This window comes from Balaenoptera physalus (assembly GCF_965194825.1).
Source record: "Balaenoptera physalus genome assembly, chromosome: 4".
Taxonomy (NCBI): Eukaryota; Metazoa; Chordata; class Mammalia; order Artiodactyla; family Balaenopteridae; genus Balaenoptera; species Balaenoptera physalus.
The window spans coordinates 76,372,177-76,395,397 of NC_138891.1; the positions used below are offsets into that span (position 1 = coordinate 76,372,177).

The 23,221-nt window shown below is 44.1% G+C and overlaps 1 protein-coding gene across 8 annotated transcripts in view; it reads right to left on the minus strand.

Annotated features, from left to right (window-relative positions):
* Positions 1 to 23,221, minus strand: part of KALRN (kalirin RhoGEF kinase) — a gene marked incomplete at its 3' end in the record, with an annotated part of 654,541 nt that overhangs the window by 213,285 nt on the left and 418,035 nt on the right. For all 8 annotated transcript variants that reach the window (XM_082458482.1, XM_082458476.1, XM_082458483.1 and 5 more), the window contains 8 exons: positions 19,621 to 19,690; positions 17,123 to 17,212; positions 13,166 to 13,258; positions 8,390 to 8,501; positions 6,564 to 6,754; positions 6,027 to 6,128; positions 4,559 to 4,701; positions 1,401 to 1,503 (listed from right to left, as the gene is read on the minus strand). In XM_082458482.1, the coding sequence (XP_082314608.1) occupies positions 1,401 to 1,503; positions 4,559 to 4,701; positions 6,027 to 6,128; positions 6,564 to 6,754; positions 8,390 to 8,501; positions 13,166 to 13,258; positions 17,123 to 17,212; positions 19,621 to 19,690 (904 nt within the window). The remainder of the gene's footprint in view (positions 1 to 1,400; positions 1,504 to 4,558; positions 4,702 to 6,026; positions 6,129 to 6,563; positions 6,755 to 8,389; positions 8,502 to 13,165; positions 13,259 to 17,122; positions 17,213 to 19,620; positions 19,691 to 23,221) is intronic.

The following is a 23,221-nucleotide window of genomic DNA, read 5'->3' on the forward strand; positions in this document are numbered from 1 at the left end:
TAAGGGCCACGGGGAAGACAAAGCAGCAGCTGGAAGGGAGGCATCCCCCAGACCGTGGAATGAATAGGCTACTATGTCTGAACATGGGAAACATGCACTTCATTTACCACCCACTAACTGTTTAAAAATAAACACTTTCATTCATAGGACACTCTAGGTTATATTTCTAAACAACAGATCAGAGGAGAAAGGAAAGTACAGAAATAGTTTCTTTTGTATGTTTTACAAGTAGAAAAAAAACAATTTTCCATCCACTCTGATAGTCAAAAGTGGCTTAGAAACTTGAAGACAGGACGTCAAATAGAATTAATTACCTTGCATGTCCTTGCACACTAGTCTAGAGCATGATTTAGCACCATGATCTTAGGAGGTTTGGGGGCATAGGCTTTTTTTTTTTTTTTCCCAGTAAGAAAAAAATTAGGAAAAATCCTAATGAATGCAGATTATCTTTTAAAAATGCCCCTAACTTAGAAAACTAAAATGAAGCGAGGACACAGCTTGTTGCCTGAGGCTGAAGGACTAAGGCCAAAATACTAGGTCTAGAAACTAGGGCCAAACGGTCCTTGTAAACCCATACCTTTATTAATAAAATCCCTAGTATTCAGAAAATGATCATCTCAAACTCTTCTGACCCTGAGGTAAGCAAACGAGAGTAGGGTCAGAGACAGAACCTTCCCCGTCCCTGCTGCACATTCAGACCGCTGAATTCCTCCGCTAGCTTGAGCAAATGCGCTGAGTCTTTGCTACATACTCCTTTCTTTGGCTCCCCATCAGAGCTCCTAACTTTTGCTTACTTGCTCCAAAATGTAAGCAAGCAAGTGACCAGGTTTTCTCCTGAGACAACTACATCCCTCCACGCCGCTTCAAATACCACTTCCTGGTCCTCTGCCCCTCAGGAACTGAGCCCCAATACTCTGGCCAGAGGAGGGCATCATTTCCACCAGAGCCCCTTCGGATAGGAGGCCCCTTCCAACCAGCATCTCTGTGGCCATTTTCCAAATCACTGATCTTGGTCTAAATTTAGGTCTCTGGAAACTATCCCAGCCTCAGCTCCCTGAGTTCCAGCCTCCCAGAAGGCAGAGCAGCCCAGGCAGCGCCGGTGAGGCATCTCAGAAGGAGAGGAAACCCAGACTCACTCTCCACCCTCGCCAGTTCTGCTAAACTCTCTTGATGTGAGCGGTCTGGCTGGCCACCTCAATCTTCCGTCCCCTCAGACAAGATCTCCATGCTGTGACATACCTCCTCCAGCCCTGCTCCTTCCCCTTTGGCCGGTACAAAGAGACCACTGGCTCCTGAGGTCAGGCTCCACCATGGGAGAAATTCCTCTAGGGGTTAACTCTCCAGGGGTGGTTACGCCAACAAGAAGTCTTGGGGGAAGGAAGGTTGGGGCGCTGTCCTACCTTGTCACTGTCCACTGTGTTCTGAGAGGTCCTAGAGGCAATGGAGATGGTGTCTGGCTGGCTGCTCCCATCCCCCTGGCTGTCAACATCCTCCACTCCATCCCTGCAGGAAGAAGAGAAAAGCAACAGGGGTGGGGGTGGGGGGAGCGACTGTGGGCTTAGAGCACACAAGGGTTTCCAGCTGGGCTGGCGGAGCAGAGCCGTAGCACTTTCTAGCAGGGATGTGCCTAAAATTATCCCACGAAAGGAAGCAGCCCCATGTAATTTTCAATGATGTCACTTCTCGCACTTAGCAAATACATAATCACTATGTTGATAACTGAACACAAAATGACTCCTCTCCATAACTCCTCTGGCCCACGGTGCAGAGTGGGCAGCTATTTACTTATTTTCACTAGGAATGGGTCTATAAAAGGCAGTAGGAAGAAGTATGTCCTGCTTAGAACCTAGGCTTCTCTCCAGCTGCCTGGGTCATCTGCAACAGTCCCAGAGTTCAGGGTATTCAAACAGATTTTCTGTATGCTGTAACAGGGTGGGGGGTGGTTTATAGCTGGCTTATAAAGAGAAGAGAACTGAGAAGATATGTTTTTGACCTGTGTTTCTTTTGCTCAAGAAAATGGGGTGGGACACCTTCTCCAGGGGAGATTATCCTTGGGAAGGTCGGACCCTCAACTCCTGGGTCTGGAGGAGTTTATTGCCTTCATTTTGGTGGGGCTTGGTGATCTCATGCTTATTTATGATGATTTCTTATTAACACAGAAGATCAAGGCATCTTCTCAAAGATAAGAGGACAGTCACAGATTCTGCAGCAGCTTTTGAGCCAGCTGTGCTCCTGAGTGCCTGATAAGATAGTCTCCTAAGTGCACTCCTGACATTTGGACCCCTTCCTGGGCCCCTGGACCACACTGCTGTCCCGTTCACATGCTCCCTCAACTCTCCAGCTTTAGAACTGGGTCCCAATCCTACACTGAACCCAAAGCTCTGGCCAACGGGGATTAGATGCCTGGGAACTGGTGAAGGCTGAAGGGTCTGTGTCAGGAAAAACTGGAGATGTGGGCCAGGGGTTGGGTAAACCAGCCCAGGAAGTGACAGCTCTTCCTATGGAGGTCTTTGTGAAAGTCACACCCCTGATTCTGCTTATGGAGAAGTATAGCCTTAGGGGAAATGGGAACTCAGTGTCTGACAGTGTTACCACATGGGCAACATATCCCATATACCGAAGCTCGGAGTCTAAATAATTACAATCTAGAGTGTGAGTGTGTGTGGACACGTGTGTGCATGTGGGCATACATGGGATGCCAATGTACATACACTGGGTCTGCTAGTCATAAAAAGGGTTTTCTCCCACCCAGAATACTTCTAAGTCAATTGCTCTCTCACCACCATTTGTGGGCTTGGGAAATGCCAATTTATTTTAATAATATAAGCCACAGATTCATAGGAAAGAAAATCTGCTGTAGAAAGAAATTATGTGATGTATTTCAAAACCAAAAACAAAGGAGTTTCAGATCATCTGTTGTTTCAGATATCTGAACCAGTGCTCCCCACCATTTGTAGACAGTTGAGAGCTGGCTGTACGTTCTGCTTCCCACTATTCTGGCCCATTGCAGGCCCTTCTGGTCCACACCAGATGAGGCCAGTTCTGGGGGATGTGGGGATCCCATCCAGGAGTGTGGGTTGTATTACCCAAGCCAATCCACTCCTCTGTAAACTCTGTCCCCATATGCAGGGAGCCAAGCTAATGAAATAACACAATGCCTGGCTATTCTCTGCAGAGACTGCCAAGATTTCTCCCCCTCTCATCACAGGACAATGACCAAGAAAAGGTGTGAGACATTTCCAAGATATGTCCATCCCATGTTCTAGAGATGCTCAAACTCTCCTACTATAGGAAAAAGGGGCTTTTTTTGCAGAGTAACCCTAGATAAGCTCACCTGAATATCCTTCCCACCATGGTCCTGGACCTTCAGTTCCTTATAACTGTTTCCATTCTCTCTTCTTTATTGAAGTAGGAGCTTCCTACAGCAGGGTCTGTCTCTAGTGCTAAACTAAGTCTGCCCCTTACCTGGACTCTGGACAAAGGTAAGTGAAATCAAAATAACTCCTCCCTAACACAGTCATAATTGTTCCTTCAGCACCGAGAGGGGACCTTATCCTGGCCATGCTGGTCTTGGGGCTCCTGCCTCCTGGAGGAATCTCTCTCTACCTTAGCCACACCCTTCTTTTGGCTACCACCTCCCTTGGTGGCTCCCAAGCCTGTGTATCCTGGTTGGCACCAAAGGGTCAACTAAAATCTCCTGAATTTAGTCCATTCATGAATAGGAGAGGAGAGGACAGCCTGTGATCACCAACATCCATCACCTCCAGAACTCTGTTTTTGTTTTGTTTTTTCTTTTCCAAAACTGATATGAAGTTTTTACATGCTTTCTCTTGAAGTGCCCTCCAAAAGAGTCATTGTAGGTGACTGTAACACGGAGACTTGAGAAAGAAATACTTAAGCAGTCATCCACTGGTCTTAGGAAAACTCGGATTCAGAAGGGCCCAGAGAGATGAAGATATAAAAAAATAAGTCCTCTTCTGCCCCATCATATTGCTTATCTCAGATGAATGAAGATGAGGACTCTTGGGGGTTGCAGTAAGAGCTGCAGTGACAGTCCCACCATACCACCCCCACATTACAGTCCTTTGGCTGTCTAGCCAGTCCAGAGAGCCCCGACTCAAAGCCACCTCCTTGCCAAGGCTTTCCCCAGACACTTCACTCCAGCGCTCATCCAAAGTCCCCTCTCCTTGATGCCTGCAGCATTTCCTGTCTCTACGGGTGGTCCTGCTTCTTCTCGTCTAACTATTCCACGTGTGAGACGTGACTGTCAGGTGGTTCTTGAGGGAACGGACTCATCTTACACTTCCTTTTATCTTCCCCGGGCACCCAGCACAGTGTTTATCAGAGGACAGGTGCCCAGTGAAGCCCTGCTGAATGTAATTGACAGTAACGGGTGAGATGCTTAAAGAGAAGGTGACTCCTCTTAGGTAGAACTCAGTGGGGTGTCACAGAGAGGGGTGCCGCCTGCAGAGTGCACCGCCCCGTGGAAGCAAAGGTTCACCCCACCCCCACTCCCGGAAGCCGGTGAGGCTGTGCTGGGGGCAGAGACGCTGGTTACCTCTTACTATTGTTCCTCTGTTTGGCTGGTGTTTTGGGGAGCTGAATTGGCTCCTTTAAAGCTCCTTTCAGGTGAATGATCCTCTCTTGAATCACCTCGCGTATGTTCTTGATCCATTCCTGCTTGGTTTCTATGCTGGAGGCCTGGAGTGCCACAGGGAGAGAGAGTGAGAATCCCATTTCCCTTCAATCCACTGAAACAGTTCTCAACCCTCCTCTTGCAGGTTTAATCCATCATCTTCAAGGATACCAAATGTTGGCGGGGTTTATTTCTCTCGTTTTATACTTGTGACTCTTCAATCCCAGGGACATGCTTCTCCAACTCCTAGAACAGGTCTATGACCCCAAGACTCAATGTAGATTTCTACGGGATGATTTTCCAAGTATTTAATACTTGGAGGCACTGACCAACACTGATATTTGCCCCTGCTGGGCCAAGGGTTAACACTTCAGTTACTAGATTCTGAGGAGGTCTGGGGAGTACGGGAGGGGCAGCAAGGGGGCATTTGGAGGCAGCAGCCATTTACCAACTGGTATAACTGGATATACGTCAGGAGGCTCAACACCTATATGGCTACATAGGCTCGTACTGATTGAAAGGCAGTCCTGGGTTTTTAGCCTGGTAAACCTGTTAATTGAAGGCATTGCTACCACTCCATGAATACCCCATTTGTCTTCATGGAAGTTTTCTCAGGTACTTCTGCCTCATGTCAGGTAGCACTTATGCTGGCAATTCAGAGTAAACAAGTGTGAAGCTTGCTCAGGGCTGGCCCATCTCTTCCTTGGGGATGGGCACTTCCCTGGTAAGCACGTGACTGGTGGGTGCACCGTGTGCAGGATCTCTCCTCGGTTACACTAACAGGACCACAGGCACTGACTCAGTTCCCAGGCCACGTGCAGCCTGGGGAGCTGAGGTGACTCCTAAGGCCCCCTCTCAACACTGCTCTCAATCAGCATAGTTCCCACGTTAGTATGATTCACTAGAGCTCCTAGAACATGAGTTCCCAGAGGCCTGGGTTCATATCCCATACGTAGTCATCCTCCGCAGCGCTGAGCAGAATACCTTATATGTGGAAGGTGCTCAGGAAAATAAATGCTGAGTGAATGTGGAGCAAATCAAGGTGCTGTTTACCAAAGGGTCATCTGTTGGCCTTGCCACTTGAAGGAGCCATATGGACAGAACGTATTTAAGTGGGCCCTGTTGAGGCCATTCCCTGCCTTCTTCCCTCCATGCTCCAACAGGTGCCTGGACTGAGGAGACCACTCATCTTGAGATTTCAGGCTACTTTCATGATAGAATTTGCATCTCAACACCCACGTGAAGCTGCCATTCCCGAGAGAGAGAGAAGCCCAGTGGCCCGGTGGATTCTCCAGGCCCCAGCTTTTAGGTGGATCCTGCCCACATCCCTCCGTGCTCCCTTCAGCTATCCCCAACCCTGGTCTTGCGCCCAGCAGAGAGCAGTACTTACTTTCAGCACTGTTTTATTGTCTGAGGATGGGGTGCGCCCAGACCACAAGGCGAATTTGCAGGGATCGCCCTCTACGTGCTCCGTCACACCCAGCTCTGAGGTCTGTAGACAGGAAATGCCTGTGAGAGGCGGGGAAGGGGAGGGCAGTGGGGAGACTTAGGGCTGGGGTTGGGAAGGGAAAGGCAACAGAGAGGAGAGGACCGAGGGAGGGGCTCTGTCAATCAAACTTAAACAGACTGGATGTTCTGTTCTTCTACCCAGGATGCAAGGACCTACAGGCACGTGCCTGATGAGCAGGTAGCAGGGAGGGAAGGTGAAGAGGGAGGCGCCCAAAGCCAACTGGAAGAAGAACGGTGAACTCTAAGATGCAAAGGTGGGAGTCGAGGGGGCGCTTTCCAACTAGGATGCATTTTCATTTGTCCAGGATGGCTTTGGTATGGCGCCAGGGGAGAGATGAGCCGAGTGTTCAAGGTCCCTTCCTACCCAAGGGCACTATGCAAATGGGGAGTCTCGTCTGACCCCACCTGCCCCACCTACCAGTAGCTTGTTCTTGTAAACATATTTTGTGTGTCCTGAAGAGTCTTTGATCTCCTTGCTGAAAACCAAGGAGATCTCAAAGAGGAACAGGTGTCGCTCGCGCCCCTTCCGGATCAGCGACTTGGGGTCCCACACTTGAAAGGCATCCTGCAGAATCAGCTCCCCCTGCACGTCCAGGTTCTCGTCGAACCCTGAAAAACACCCAGGTCTCCTCTCCAGAACCAGTATCAGTGGAATCTCCTGCAAAGCTCCTGTGCAGCCTCCCCCAGCCCCACTGTCAGCAGGGGACCGCCTGCAAAGTAAACCCCATCCTTCCTTTTCCCTCCACAGCTCCCACCATCCCTGTCTTGGAGCTCGGAGTGGGGCTGAGGACAAACACTGCCTGCCTGAATGCCCTTGACTCTGCTCCATTTGTTGTGGCTTCATTTCTTACATTCCATTCCTAGGACTCTTCCTAGGATTGCTCCTATACTGCGTGGTGCACAAGCCTTCAACAATTTATATTCATGCCACTTTAATAGAGGTTCTGAAACTTTAGGGTGGGTAAGAATCACCTAGATTGCTTATGAAAACACAGATTCCTGCCCATTCCTCAACGCCCAAGAGACTGGGATTCAGTAGGTGTGGGGTGGAGCCCATGACTTTGCACTCTGACAAGCTCCCAGGTGCTGCTGCTGCCGGTCCACAGAGCATACCTTGAGTAGCTGGATCCAGAATACAGGTCAGGGACAGGCTGGAGGAGAGGGTGCTTACAGAGGCGGGCATGCAGGGTGGGGGGGGTGGTGGCATGGGGAGCAGGTGCAAACAGAAAAGGAGGAGGTGGAGAAAGTGTGACACTAGGAATATGTTCAGACGGTCAGGGCTCAGTCTAGAGCAGGTAATCAGGGCTCCTTTGCATGAAGAAGTGGGGCTTCCTGTGCTAAGGGTGGCCCAGGAAGTACTGAAACCAGACCAAGTCTTTTAGATGGCGCTGGGGTGGTGGGGGGGAGGGCAAGTGGTGGGGGGTGATGGAGCCCAGAAGAGAGAAAATACCCCACAGGTTTACCGTGTACAACGGAGTAGACTCACCTTCCTTATCTCACCTGTTTGTCAGCCCAGATTGGGATACTGAGTATTAACACATCTAACAGTTTCCACCCCAATGAGGCTGCTCTGCCCATATCTGCTCTGTTTTGCGGTGTTAGGAGCACTTATTGGAGTCTCACTCTACCAGGTTTCTGGGCCCCAAGAGCATGGTTCCAGCCGATGAATGTGCTTCAGCAAAGTCCCATCAGGTTTAGCTGGCTGGACTTTTCTTACCAGCTAGGAAGGGCATGAGGGTAGCTGCATACCAACACGAATGTACTTAATGCAACTGAACTGTACACTTAAAAATGGTTAGGATGGTAAACTTTACGTTATGTATATTTTAGTATTAAAAAAAAAGAGCAGGGCACAAGGCTAAAGACGGTGGGTGTGTGTATGTGCAGGATTTCTACTTATTCTGATGACAAATGCAATGCAAATGTTATGCAGAGGAAGAGGGCTGCTGTGGGTCAGGGCTCTAGCACATTTATAGTAAGGATGACAGCCTGTCCTACTCTACCTCTCAGGCAGCAAGTTGTCCACATATTTGATTCGGCACAGGCCTGGAGGCAGGTGTTAGCCGAGCTAGCCCCTGTGGATCTCCTCTCACGCTTCCCCAGGGCCTATGTAACAATTTGCCATTTCTCCTCTCTTCTAGCTTGTCCCCTTGCCTGACTTCACGCCACCTCCCTCCCATGACACAAGCTTCATGGTCTTAGGAAAGGAGGAGGCTCCCCTGAGCAGGCTGAGAGGACAGCTACCTTCCAGCATGCTGACGTGCATGGCATCATTGGCTTTCTTTGGGACACTGAGCATCACCTCCAGGCCATCCTTGAGCTCCCCTTTCCCTTCTTCACAGCAAGTTAAAAGTTCCTGCGAAAAAAGTCCAGATACATTGAGAACTGTTTCCCCCAGCTTCCCCACCCTCCCGCTACCTAACCCCTCAAGGCAATTATACACCAATTCCTCAAAGAATTATATACCAGCTTCATTCTCTGTAATGGTCCCCTCTGAGGTATAAGGAAAGTGTGGTGGGGTGGAAAGGTTATCTCCAAAGAATTCAACCACCATGCTTTTCCCAGACTGAGCTTCCTCAGCTCAGTCTAATCCAAACTAACTCAATTCAACCCAACTCCCAAATGGCTGGCACTAGAAGTCAGCAACTAGGGCATCCTCTGTCACTCGACTGACCTCCTGGAGGTCAGGGAATACCCCTGGCAAAACACATGAACAGAGGTGCAGTACTGTGTGATCATAAAGAGGAGACAAATGGTGTGCAAAGTACACACAGCACTCATACATCACTGCATGCCTACTGCCAGCACCACTTTTATTTACACACCTCTACTGCCTGAATGACTTCCACCGTACTGGGAGCAACTTGGGGTTACGGACACTATAGGCATAGTTTTTCAGAGTTATAGAAGATTTTTAGATCAAATGGATCAGGAGTTCCTAACCTGGGGCCAGTAGATGGGATTCTGAATTAGTCCTTGCATTGTCAGATGAGGACACTGTGATTAATAGGGACACAGATTTTCCCCACATTATAGAATTCACTAGAGGCCATGCAGGAGCCTGAATCCAGGTCTCGTGAATCCAAATCCAAGTACTCCATCCACCACGCCAACCTGTCTTCCACCTGCCCTCCTGGAGCGTGTCCTCTCTTTTACATCCTCATTGGAGACTAGGTCATTACTATATCCATAAAAGATATATAGTATCTGGTTGATGGAGAAAAGATAATTTCCAACTATTTTAGTAACCATAAAGACCACTTGGAATGATTTCACCCAAACCAGAGGCATGCTGGCTTTCATTTTTCCTATCAAGGGTTATCATATCTTGCTCACTTTGACACTGGGAAGGAAAAAGTTAAGCAAGAGATCTACAATCCATAGTCTCTCCTTCTGTGGAGGAGAGAGGGAATGGTGTAAGGGAAGGCAGGGAACGGGTGGATGGGTGGGGATGCATTTCCAGGAAAGAAAGAAGTTGACAAGATCAAACCTTATAAACACATTAACGACAGACCCCTTGACAAACTATTAGTACTTGCTAGCAGGAGAGTACTTATTTATGGAGTGCTGTTAGTAGGATATATCTGGTCTGTCTAGGACTTCTCATGGTAAACAAACCTAGAATCCAAGGGCAGTATCACATAAGCTACATAACTGTCTAAGTAAAAAGTGATTACATTTCATGACCAAAATGGCTCTCTTCAGGGTAAGTGATAGGATGCAACATACATCATTTAGAAACCTTGCATGTTAATCAGGGCCACAGCACATCCTGATGCTGTAAGAAAGGACTTGGGGCTATTGATGACTTTCTCTCTGTGTTTTACCTCTGTTTGGGGATTATTTGTATCTTTGAAATTATTCGTAAAGCTTTATACTTGCTAAGATTATCTGATTAATGAGCATCTGATATGAGAATCCAAGCCTTTGTGTTATCTTGGATACATTTCCATATGAAGAAGAGAGCTTTGAGTGTCCAAAGAAGAGGTGAACTGCCCAGAGTACACGTTTGGGAGGTAGACATGATCAGTTCTCAGCTCTGTCCTTGCTTCCAGTCAGTATAATAGCATCATCGTTTAGAAAGCTGTATTTACTTCTGCCAACCTGAAGTTCTCTGATTCTCCCCATCCTTTCCTAATTTTAATCCTCCCAACCTGTTGTCATACAACATTAAAGGAACTTCTAGGCAGAAACATAAGAGAAAAATAAGAAATATGCTTCAGGGACTTCCCTGGTGGCACAGTGGTCAAGAATCCACCTGCCAATGCAGGGGACACGGGTTCGAGCCCTGGTCCAGGAAGATCCCACATGCCGTGGAGCAACTAAGCCCACGTGCCACAACTACTGAGCCTGCACTCTAGAGCCTGGGAGCCACAACTGCTGAGCCCGTGTGCCACAACTACTGAAGCCCGCGTGCCTAGAGCCTGTGCTCCACAACAAGAGAAGCCACTGCAACGACAAGCCTGTGCACTGCAACGAAAAGTAGCCCCCTCTCGCCACAACTAAAGAAAGCCTGCGCGCAGCAAAAAAGACCCAACTCAGCCAAAAAAAAGAGAAATATGCTTCAGTTTGCAACAGAATACACCAATTAGCTTAACCTCCCAAAGCAATTTGGCAAGTCACCGATCAGCTAGCAAAACCAGTGAGTTCTCCTCAGACCCCTGCTATGGTTTACGATAAGGAGAAGGCTCCACATTTAATTTAGACTCCAAAAGGACAGCTGTAGCAGATTTACATGCAGACTATTGAACACTCTGACTTTCACTTTCATGCAACACCTAAAGGGAGGAACCCCAGAGGATACTGATAATTAAACATCAATTTACTCGGAATAAAACTAACTTTAATAAGAAAATAAATCCCATATTATTTATTTATAGTAAAAGCAAACTATTTTTCTTCTACTCAGCAAGCACTCTGCTACCAGCACATTTAAAAGAGGTCAAATTTATCTTAACTCTTTTTTGTCCCAAATAATTTTTCAATGTCTCTACAACAAATTCCCCCCTACTTCACTGTCTCCCTTCTCAGTTACCTGCACGGTCCTCTCTTCCTAAAACATCCAGTTACAGAATGAAGGCCCAGAGCCCACCCCTCCATCTGCCTAAAGCAAAACACAGGGCAGCCCATCCATCCTCTACTTCCCTCCCGTGTCCATGTCTCAAAATTCATCCTAGGAACTTCAGCCTTATGGGATTAACAGGGAGAGGTGAAAAACTATATTTCTTTTTGAACTGCATCTTAATTGATTTAAGACCCTGGCAGTGTGGGTGGGCAAGCCAGTTTTGTTTTGTTTTTTCAATGCACAACCCCACCAACTCCCGGAAAGGCTTTGGGATACTTAAATTTGAAAACCACAAAAATAAATTAAAAAAAAAATCTTCTGGCACAAGAAAAATCATTTAGAAGGGTCATGCATCAAGTGGGCTAGAGAAGGAGAGGATAATTATACACAGAAATCTGGCTAAGGAGAAATTCCTGTAAGTAACCACAAAAGCGGATGCTAAGTATCTGACAGTCAAAGGCAAAGAAGGACCTCGAGCTCTTGTGAGTTAAAGGTAGGAAGCACACCAATTTTTCAGAAGAGAAGCCTCTCGCCACCACTCCGAGATCTTAGGAGAATTTCTGAGTCTTTATATAAGAAACTTCAAAAACAGACAGGATGGCATCCTCAAAATGCCAGCAGCGGTTCTGCCCAAACAGCTGTGATGCTCTGCACATAGTTATTTCTGATACCAGTCTCAATAAAGGCCAAGGGCGTGATGCCCTGTGGTGATTCTCTAAGTCATTTCTGCAGGGTTGGGAGACTGGAGGGCCTGGAAGTGAAGCCCACTGTCTCTTCCTGGAGTCGAAGAAGGAGAAGGTTTGAAGGAGGAGGCTGAAGGTGAAGAAGGACGGTGCAGGGCCCTGCCCTGATCCAGAGGGGAGAAGAGAGGTCAGGGCATGACTCACTGCTGCCCCCACTCCTCTTATCACAGAGCTACAAGTGCTAAGGCAGGAAAACCCCACAGACTGGAAAGCTGGGCACACTCCAATGTGATTAGAATCTAGATTTGAAACTAGACTGTTTTTCAGATTTAGTGAAGCAGATAGAACATGTGAGGTTCAGCAAGTATCTCATAGAGCTGAACTTTATCAGATTTTCTCTGGAACTATACTACTTATGACATGCCTCTCCCTATTCTTTTATCCCTTGCATTTGAGAAGCGACGAGCAAAATATTCAAACTTAGGGAAAACTCCATGCTTGCACATTAAGAATTAATATAGATACAGGTTATATAACTGCCTATGATATTGATTTCCCAGGCTTTCTGTGGGGAAATGTCATATTTTCAGACTGTCAGTGTACCCTTCTCTGAGAAGAATCAGCCCAAATCACTCAGTATTTTACATAATTTGATTATTTGACTTTTAAAGAGAAAGATTTTGGAAAAAACCCAAATCTCTTGGTTGGCTCCAGAAGAACCCCTAACATATGGGGTCCTACAGATACAGAGTGCCACTGTGTTTTAATATGTACTTTTTAACTATTTCCTCTCTGAAACCTCCTAGTCTTGACAAACATGGAGATTAAGGCAATGGTAGGTGCTGCCCTGGGCCTCCACTGCCCACGTAGACTGGCACTGCCCCTAACACCTTGACCCCAGATCCCATCGGAAGCAGGGGCCACCAGGAGGAATCTGCCCAAAAGGGAAGGACAGGAGAGACCCTATGTACCAGCCAGTGCCTGGGGTGGCAGTCACTAAAAGCTGTGCAGTGGTGGATGCATGTGAAAATAGTCACAATCCATTCCTGCTCCCATTTCTCCTCTCCCCCACCCCAATAAGCATCTGGAATTTCATGGGACAGAACATGCAGTCTAGAACCAGCAGTGCCAGCGTGGGCTCATCTCTGAAGTTCTGCTCCAGGTAGAGGAAAGGTCTTCAGGTGGAAGCTTTCCCATCCTTGGGCAAAGCTGGGACTCCCTGGGCCTGGTCAACAGTGTGGTCAGGGTGGCAGAGAGGGGAAGGGGAGATACCTTCAGGAGCAGCTGGTACTTAGTGATCCTCTGGACGGGCTTAATTAGGTAGGAAGAGATGGAGTTGGCCAGACCATGCCGCTGCTGTATCTCCTACAGGGATTAAAAACGGGCACCGTTAGACACACAGGGCCATGTGCACGTATGTCTTCTGGGAGGAGGTGGGCTGGGTTAAGGAGAGAGGAGAAAAGGGAAAAGGGCACACAACTATGAGAAACTGCTCTTTGATGGGAAAAGGAGGAGGAATGGCATTCTATAAAGGGAAAATGTATAAACCAAAACACACAGGAAATAATCATTGTATCTTTAGATGATAATGAGGACCATACCTGAGCAGTACAGAGGATCACACCTAGATTCTAGAAAAGTGAAAATACACTTAGATAAGAAGATGGATGTAGGTCATTGATGGGGTGGAGCTAGAAGAATGAATTAGGATGTGATGGGGAGCTTCTCAGGGGTAAAATACTGTAGATCTTAAATAGAAGCAAAACATGGTGAAAGCAATGTTTCAGAAAGATTAATATAAGCCTAATAGCAACATAGAGGGTGGAAGCTGGGAAATAGAGACAGAGAGACCAGTTTGGAGATTACTGCAAAAGTCCGAGTGTATAAACATGGAGTTACCATATGATCCAGCAATTCCACTTCTAGGTATATACCTGAGAGAAATCAAAACATACGTCCACACAAAGACTTGTATAAAATGCTCATAGCAGTATTATTAAGAGCAGTGAAAAGGTGGACACAACCCAAATCTCCATCAACTGATGAATGAAAAAACAAAATGTAGTATAGTCATACAATGGAATATTATTTGGCCATGAAAAGGAATGGAGTACTGAGACGTTACAACATAGATGAATCTTAACTTTATGCCAACTGAAAGAAGTCAGTCACAAAAGAACACATATTATATCATTCCATTTTTAATGAAATGTCCAGAAGAGGAAAATCTATAGAGATAGGAAATAGATCATTGGTTGCTTAGAGCCGGGGGAGTAGGAAGGAGGATAAGGTGGAGGGGTGATAGCTAAAGGGCATGAGGTTGCTTTATGAGATGATGAAATAGTTGCATATGTCTGTGAGTATACTAAACAATTAAATTGTACCCTTTACATATATGTATAATATACATCTGTATCTCCAGGTGTGTAACGTGGGGGCTTGCCATAAACAAAGATTAGTGAGAATGAAGCGTTGGGAGGAGTACAAGAAACATTTTACAGCTCGACGAGATAGGACTTGCTACGCGGCTATAAAGGAGGGTGATAATAATAAAAGAGGGAATAATAAAAAAAAAAATTCCACTTTCCGCCAACTATCCCAGAAGGTAGCAATTTTCTCACTCATGTGCCTCTTCCCTAGAGGTGTGTAGTTATAGCAGGACTTATTCAAGGAAAATGGGCAAACAGCTGACAGCTTGACCCTATTGGGCAAATGAACATTGTGAGTTTACTTGGGGGCTTTGGCAGGAGAGGACAGGCAGTAACGCACCTTTGACAGGCTTCCCTCTCTGACAAGGTGCCAGCTCGGGGAAGGCTTCACGTGGACAGTGAGGAAGGGGCGGCCTCCAGAGGCCGGGTCAGCCCAACCAAGCTTAGTAATCAACATGGCACCAGACACCGCAGCCTCACGGTTCCCACATTTGGAGTAGAAAATTCCGGATCATGTCAATGTGTGGGTCTTTCTTGGACTTGAATTTTCTGTGCTCTCTTTACAATAATGGATAATAAGACTGTCTTTATTCGGGGTTGATCTCTTATAGAAGGAGGGCCTAAAGTAGATGGTTTCTAGGTGTAGAATTTAGGGAACCCCTTCTGAAGGAAGGGGGAAAGCTACAAAGATGGTGCTTTCTGGAATGCTTTGGGAACAGTCAGGAGAGTTTACTGCTCTCCCTCCCCTCCTCTGGGCCAAGCTCCGGGAACTGCTACTGGGCTGGTTTTCTGGCTTCCACTGGCCTCCCCAACTAATGTAGAGGCTCATCAGGCATGACGTTGGAAAATGGGGAGTGGGGTGTGAAATTTGGAGTATATCTGACTGGCAACTCAGAGTCTAGAAACAGGGATATGAGGAACGTAGGACTAGAGGAGAACACAGTTTAGCGCCAGACATTGTAACATGTACAAAATGAGCCAGGCAAACCATCAGTCAACCTCAAGGGACTCACAGGTGGGGGGAGGTGTGTGTAATAGAAAGGTCCACTGTTAACCTGCTGGAAGGCAGATTGTTACAAACGCTGTAGACAGACACAAAGGATACTGCACGCATAGAGAGAGGCAAGGATTCACGCAGGAAGCAACACGTGACCTTTGAAGGCTAGGAAGACTTCTAAGGGTGTCTGTGTGGGCCTGTGTGCCCGCCCGCACCTGTGTGTGCAGAGGGCTCACAGTCCATTCTAGGCAGGGAGAGCAGTGTGAGCAAAGAGAAGGAAGCAGAAGAGTCTGAGGCGTGCTCAGAGCACGGGACATGTGTGTTCAGAAACATGTGAAGCGGAAAACAGGACACAGTGCATTTAAAACTTCAAAAAGACCCTTCTGGTTACTGTTGATAAATAACCAGAAATGTCTTAACAGAAATGCATTATTAGGCAGAGATAATAGCACTATAGGGCATCCCAGATGATAGTCAATAAATTCTGATACCAAGTTAGAGAAAGACTTTTCTTGGGTTTTCTGTTTAAACAAAAATAACCTCAGAAATTCCACTTTGGGACCATTTCCATAGTAATACTCCGTTTCTAAAAATCACGTATGTTTTTTCTTGTCTGGCTTTTACCCATTCAAGTGTCATTTCTTCACTGAGCAACAGGACACTTGTAGAATCATTTCTGTTATAGCAGGGTCAGGCTAGAAAGATGCTCAGAGAAAGTTTCTTTTGTAAACTTGAGTATGGGAACCATGTTTGAATGTCTGACTCCCCATGGGGCCTGGCACACTATCTTGCATACAGCAGACAGTCAAAGATCTATAGATGGAATGAGGTAGGCAGAAGGTTAGATTGATTAGATACTAAAATGATATGACTACCAGAATGGCCATCACTGCTGCCACCTATCTCTCACTGAACTTCACTTTTATTCTCATTTTTTTTTCTCCCTCTGTTCTTCCCGTGCATCCTGCAGTGACCCGTTTGATTCTGTCACTCTCTGGGGACCAGCAGTATATATACCATCATTCACCAACAGGATTGCATCCTCACCCAAAACCAGAGGACCAGACAAGGTACGTCGGCTCTGAGTCTTCTCTTGGCTTCCATTACAGCATAAGTGCTCAACCCTGGCTGCACGTTACTCTCACCTGGAAATGTTTAAAACTCTCAATGCCCAGGCCAAACTCAGGCTGATCATATCAAAATCAGGGCTGGGACCGGAATCACTATTTTTCAAAGCTCCCCAGGTAATTCCAATGGGCAGTCAAGGTTGAAACAATTGCATTAGAGTAGTCAGTGACTCCCAAACTTGAGCGGATATCAGTCACCTGGAGGGCTCCTTAAAACTCAGATGGTTGGGCTCCAGCCCTGGGGATTCTGATACAATAGATCTAGAGTGGGGTCCCAAATACATATTTCTAACAAGTTCTCAGGTGATGCTGATGTGGCTGGGCTGAGAGCACACTTTGAGGAACCCCTACGTTTGAGGAGCTACATATGCAGTAGGAGTGGAATATCCTAGTACGCCTCCTCTGCTTGTGAGATTTATGGCTAGCTGGATTCGCTGTGGAGGCACGGAGGCAAATGTGCCTTATCCGAAACCACAGCACTTGAGACGGGATGGAGTAAAACAAAAGATAAACACTGCTTTTGTTTTTCTCCATGTTTTATCCATGAGAGAGAGGTTTGGAGGAGCCAGTAAAGAAAAATGAGGAAGAAAGGATAGCTAAAAACCCACGATCTCAAAGTAGAGAAGCAATTTCCACCTGCTCATCAGTGGTTCAAGGATGGAAATTCACAGCTTACATCAAAGAAGGTGCCTGCATGCTCCAGGATCAGCTGGTTGGAATCAGGCTTGTTTTTACAGTAGGTGACGTACATCTGAAATTTGTCTGCCTAAAAAAACAAAAACAATAATAGGTCAGCATCCATTAGTTGCTCCCTTCTGTTGACTGTGCCAGCAAGGGCTACACAGTTAAACCCTCAGATATTGCGTGATACAGGATTATCTGTGGCAAATGTCCTGGGCTCATTGGGCCTGTGTTCCCCTTACAAACTTTGGAATGCTTTTTTCCTATAGCAGGGGGAGAAAGCTCACTGAAAGTGAGCTCATTTTAATACTAGTCAGTGCTAGATAGAATTGAAAAAAAAACAATTCACGTATCCTCATGTATCCTGAAGCTGGACAGAATTTATGGAGAGATTATCCCCCTTTTTGGATTACCTACAATTGTGCTTCCCATCTTGAAAAATGACAGCATTTGCTCTGAAAACAAAAGCCAAAGAATGAAAACGAAGTGTGATCTCAGAGGGAGATCTGCTAGAACTCCAAATGTCTCCACTGGGGGCAGTTTGTAGGGCATGTTAAACGCCTATGCTACCATCCCCCACTTCCCAGAAGCAATGATGGGGGAAAGGAAAGCAGGGTGACCCTCTGGGGCAGGGTCTGAACAGTGAGTCCTAACCAGATTGCTACTTCAAGTCAAGAATTCTATGGCTTGGTGAAAATTTATTTCTTATGTCTTTGGGATCCTCTGGGTCAGTGTTTCACAGCCCTTCCACTGGAAAGGGTGTGTGTACTTTGGCCACCAAGCACTTTTCCCATTTGTGAAATGCTCCCCATCCTCGTGCCTATACAACATTGGGGGTGTCCTCGTCTAAGAAAGCAGCCTAGCTATGTTTTAATTATAGCAGGTTTCATTTATGCCGCCACTTTCCCAAGTTCTTTATATATGTTAACTCATTTGATCCTTATGAGAACCCTATGTGGTCAGTTCTACTATTATCATCCCCATTTTACAGATGTGAAAATGGTGGCATAAGGTTGGTTAAGTAACTTTAAATTCCCATAGTTACAAAGTGGTGGAGCCCAGGCCAGATGCCTTCAGGCTTCTAGGTAATAACTGTTGCTGTTCAATACACTGCAAACAACTCTTTCTACACTTTACTACTGCATTACACTCATAAATTAAGATTATAAGACTTAAGAAAGTCACTTTGGGATAATTCTTGGCAAAATGTGCATATTTTACACAATCATTAAAGGTTTTCTGAAACCAATTTTAGGGTTTATATACTACCTGGGAGGCATTCATCATCCCTAAGAGATGTTGATAAACCATACTTATGGTCGATGGTAAGGCAAATCCACAAAATGTATGAAACAAGATACCAAAAAAACCCCCCAAAAACCTTCACTTAATGGTCAATCTAATTTTTTCTCTATATTGGCCATGCAAGGGATCATAAATTATTTATCAGCACTAATGTGAACTGTGCATGGGCTCACGTATTTAGAGGTGAAAAATGTATTAGCACAAAATAAGATGGCAGTCTGAGACTTCCTTAAGAAATGAGAGTGTGCCAGGAAACAAATGTTATGGTTTCAGAAAACGGAAGTAACTCAGGTCTTGAGCTGTGGGATGAGCTGTGATATTAATTACATGTCAGTGGGCTAGCCAATGTCCTAGCTCCTCTGAAATGTTCCCATATATAGAATATAAAACATAACCATAGCCCTGCCTATTCCAGAGGGCTGTTACGAGCACAAACTCTCTGAAGAGTGAAAACATTTGGAAAAGTAATTAGCCCATTTTGAGTGGAAGTTATAATTAGTTAACTGTTGAATATTAGAGCTCCTGGCCCTGGGGAAGGATTTCCATGTTTAGTTGCACTTATTGTACTAAGTGGACTTCCTTCAAGATGTTGGCACTCATACCATGAACCTGAACTCAGGATAATGTGGCACAGAGATGCTAACAGAGACTAATGTTTCTGTTTGTATAAGTAGACCCTAGTACATTCAGCCCATTTACTTGGCCCAAGAAAGAGAATGACTAGATATGCATCCTGTAGGTCAGAATTAGGACAGATAGCCAAGGAGTCTGCTCTCTAGTAAGGAAGAAAATGTAAACAATGGTTTGGTGGATTTCTAAAGTCCTAATTCCTTAATCCTCATCCTGTTAAAAACAAAACAACTCGTGGATGGAGCTGGAGTAGTTCTTCTACCAAGGGTGGTGGTCTTGTTCCAGTATCCTGACATCTCAATTTTAGAAAGTTTTTAGAGAACTTAAGGTGGAGCTTGGACACACCATCTAAGGACCCTTCCCAAGGAGGGCTCTGCTGCTCAGGGAGAGACTGCTTCTCTCAGATCTACTCATGGCCCCTCTCTAGAGCCCCTGGTCCTGTGTTAGAAGTTTAGTGACACCAATCAGCTCAGGCACTGAACAGTGATGTCATCTGGTAGCATCTGCATTCCTGGAAAGCATGTGACAGTGACAGGAGAAGAAGCTCAGGTCAGTTACCCAGGTAACAAAGCAGTGTCCCACATCCTCAGGCAGCTGCTCATACTTCTCCAGCTCTTTGAGGAAGATGCTGCAAGGGGAGAGAAAGGCCAAATCAGACATCTCTGTACTGCTGACACCCTCTCCGCCAGAGGCTTATACTGAAGTCAACCCAACCTCGTAAACTCTCCATTATTTACACGTGGCTTCTCCACTCTCTAAGCAACACGTGGTAACAAATGATTTTAAATATGTTGGAACTAATTTCATTGAAATTTGTATTAATTGATTAATTAGTGCTACTTAATATTGTTTCCCTTAAGGGTTTACACTTCTCAGGCTGAAAATAATGAAATATTATACTTGTGTTAGGCATTTCATTTTAACAGTAACTATGACTATTTTTTTACATAAGTAATCTGAGCACGTTGTAACATTTAAAAATATACAGATATAGGTATCAAAAGAACAAAATAAATATCATCTACGATCCCAGAGATAGGTGGTAAAATTCTGAATCCTACACTGACTTCTTTCCAATTTTTCACTTTCTTCTTCCATCAGTACGCAGTTTGTGCTAAAAAACTGAGTTAACGTTTCCTAATGCTGACATTGTTGGGAAAGAAAACTTAATGGGGAAAAAGTCGTAATACATTTCAAAGTTGAATTGAATTACTACTGAATTATCTGCCATTGTGGATATCTGAGGAATGGCTCCCTTCTATCTTAATAAATAATAAAGAGTTGACTATACCAACTTCGAATTAATATATTAAACAATTGGTTTGAGCTCAGAGAATATAAGCTCAAATAAGCCAGAATCATTGGAATGGAATTTGCTTTTTAAAAATCACACAAAGTTTTTCAAATAAAAATAATATGAGGCTATGGGGAAACATTCTGATGGAGATGGAAGATGGTATAAACTTTGCACAGGTCAATTTGATAACATCTATCAAAATAAAAAATGTACTTATCTTTGCCTCTGCAATTTTAATTTTGGAAAACGTCCTATAGTTGTAGTCACATGTGTGTAACATGAAGTATGTACATGCATATTCACTGTGGCACTGTTCATAACAGCAAAAGATGGTCTATAGATGACAAAGTAAACTATAGTACATCCACAGAACCATATACTATATAGCTATAAAAAATGGCAAAGCTTTTTAGGTTTTCACATGGAAGATCACCAGGGCAGGCTGTTAAGTAAAAAAAGCAAGGTGTGGAAGAATGTATCTAATATTCTGCCTTTTGTCTAAGTAAGTAATATATACTCTTATTTCCAACCCAAGAAACTAATGGTCAGAGTGTACAATTTCAGTTATGCAATATAAGTTCTGGAGATCTACTATATAGCATAATACTTATAGCTAACAATAATGTATTGTATACTTAAAAGTTGTTAAGAGGGTAGATCTTATGTTAAGTGTTCTTATATAATAATAATAGGGGAGAAAACTTTGGGAGGTGATAAATATGTCTATGGCCTTGATGGTAGTGATGGTTTCATGGGTGTAGAGTTATCCCCAAACGCATCAGGTTGTGATATTAAATACGTACAGCTTTTTACATCAACCGTACTTCAATAAAGTGGTTAAAAAGAAAGTCATTACCTAAAACGAAAAGACAACCTACTGAATGGGAGAAAATACTTGCAAATGATATAACCAATACAGATTAATATCCATCATATATAAATAGCTCATACAACTCAACATCAAAAAAACAAACAACATGATTTAAAAATGGGCAGTAGACCTGAATGGATGTTTTTCCCAAGAAGACATACAGATGGCCAACAGGCACATGAAAAGATGCCCAACATTATTAATCATCAGAGAAATGCAAATTAAAACCACAGTGAAGTATCACCTCACACCAGTCAGAATGGCTATCACCAAAAAGAACACAAATAACAAATGCTGGGGAGAGTGGGGAGAAAAGGGAACCCTCCTACACTGTTGGTGGGAATGTAAATTGGTGCAGCCACTGTGGAAAACAGCATGGAGCGTTCTCCAAAAACTAAAAATAGAGCTACCATATGACCCAGCAATTCTACTCCTGAGTATATAACTGAAAAAAATGAAAACTCTAATTTGAAAAGATACATGCACCCCAATGTTCATAGCAGCATTATGTACAATTGCCAAGATATGGAAGCAACCTAAGTGTCCAAGAGATGAATGGATAAAGAAGATGTGGTATATATACAATGGAATATTACTCAGCCATAAAAAGAATGAAATTTTGCCATTTGCAACAACATGGATTGACTAGGAGGGTATTATGCTAAGTGAAGTAAGTCAGACAGAGAAAGACAAATACTGTATGATACCACTTATATGTGGAGTCTAAAAAACACCACAAACTAGTGAATATAACAAAAAAGAAACAGACTCACAGATATAGAGAACAAGCTAGTGGTTACCAGTGGGCAAAGGAAAGTGGGGAGCGGCAAGATAGGGAAAGGGGATTAAGAGGTACAAACTACTATATATAAAAAAAAATAAGTAACAAGGATATACTGTACAACATGGGGAATACAGCCAATATTTTATAATAACTATAAATGGAGTATAACCTTTAAAGATTGTGAATCACTATGTTGTACACCTGAACGTTATATAATATTATACATCAACCATACCTCAATTAAAAAAAAAGAACAGCAAACAGACTTTCACACATGTGAAATGACATATAAAGAAGAGCATTCACCACAGTACTGTCTGAAATAATAGTCGGTTGGAAACAACACAAATATATTTTTAAAAAGTCATTACCATAGGAAACCAGGTGAAGGAACAGAGTGAATGAAGATAGTGGTGGGTGGGTCTTCTCGATCTATACTTTTCTATTTAATTTTGATTTTAAAAATTAATTCAAAAATTAAATTAAAAGATATAAAGTAGGTCTGAATGATTCCATTGCCTACCTCTACCATTGGAACAAATAAATTTTATTGATTTGACTTACACTACTTGAGTCCTCTTGTCCAAGAATTCTGGCAGCATCTTACAATTATAATTACAATTGGTTATGGATTCTATATATATGTTATTTGTGTTCTCCCTTCAATGACATAGAAAGATACTGGTTTTGGTTTAAAGAAATATATATGTGCAATTAAAAAATGTTTGGCAAGTCATATTTGGAAGGCCAAAATGCTAATGATTGATAGGATCATAGATGATATTTTTTGTCCACCTGCCATTTAAATTTTCTACAACAAATGGGTATTACTTCAGTAATAAGAAAAAGTCACTTAAAAATTTTTGAAAACTCCTAGCAATACCCATTTGATGATAATCATCTTTCTCCCGAATTTTGGAGTATCCTGATCTGAATCATGGAACAGCAGTGATTGTAATGCAATTTGGGCTTACAAAATGCAAATATGCAGTGCTCAAAAATCAATAAGTATCATACTTATTGCTATTTTTAGAAGAACTGCAGGTGACACACATGTATTTAATATGACTTCTAAATTAGAAATAGGAAAAAATTATATAATGCTGTAAGTGAGGATCAAATTTTTTTCAAGGCCAAAAAGAAAACATCTTTTTTTGTAGCAAAGAGAAGCAATCTGGCTCATTACCATATATATATAACATAATAT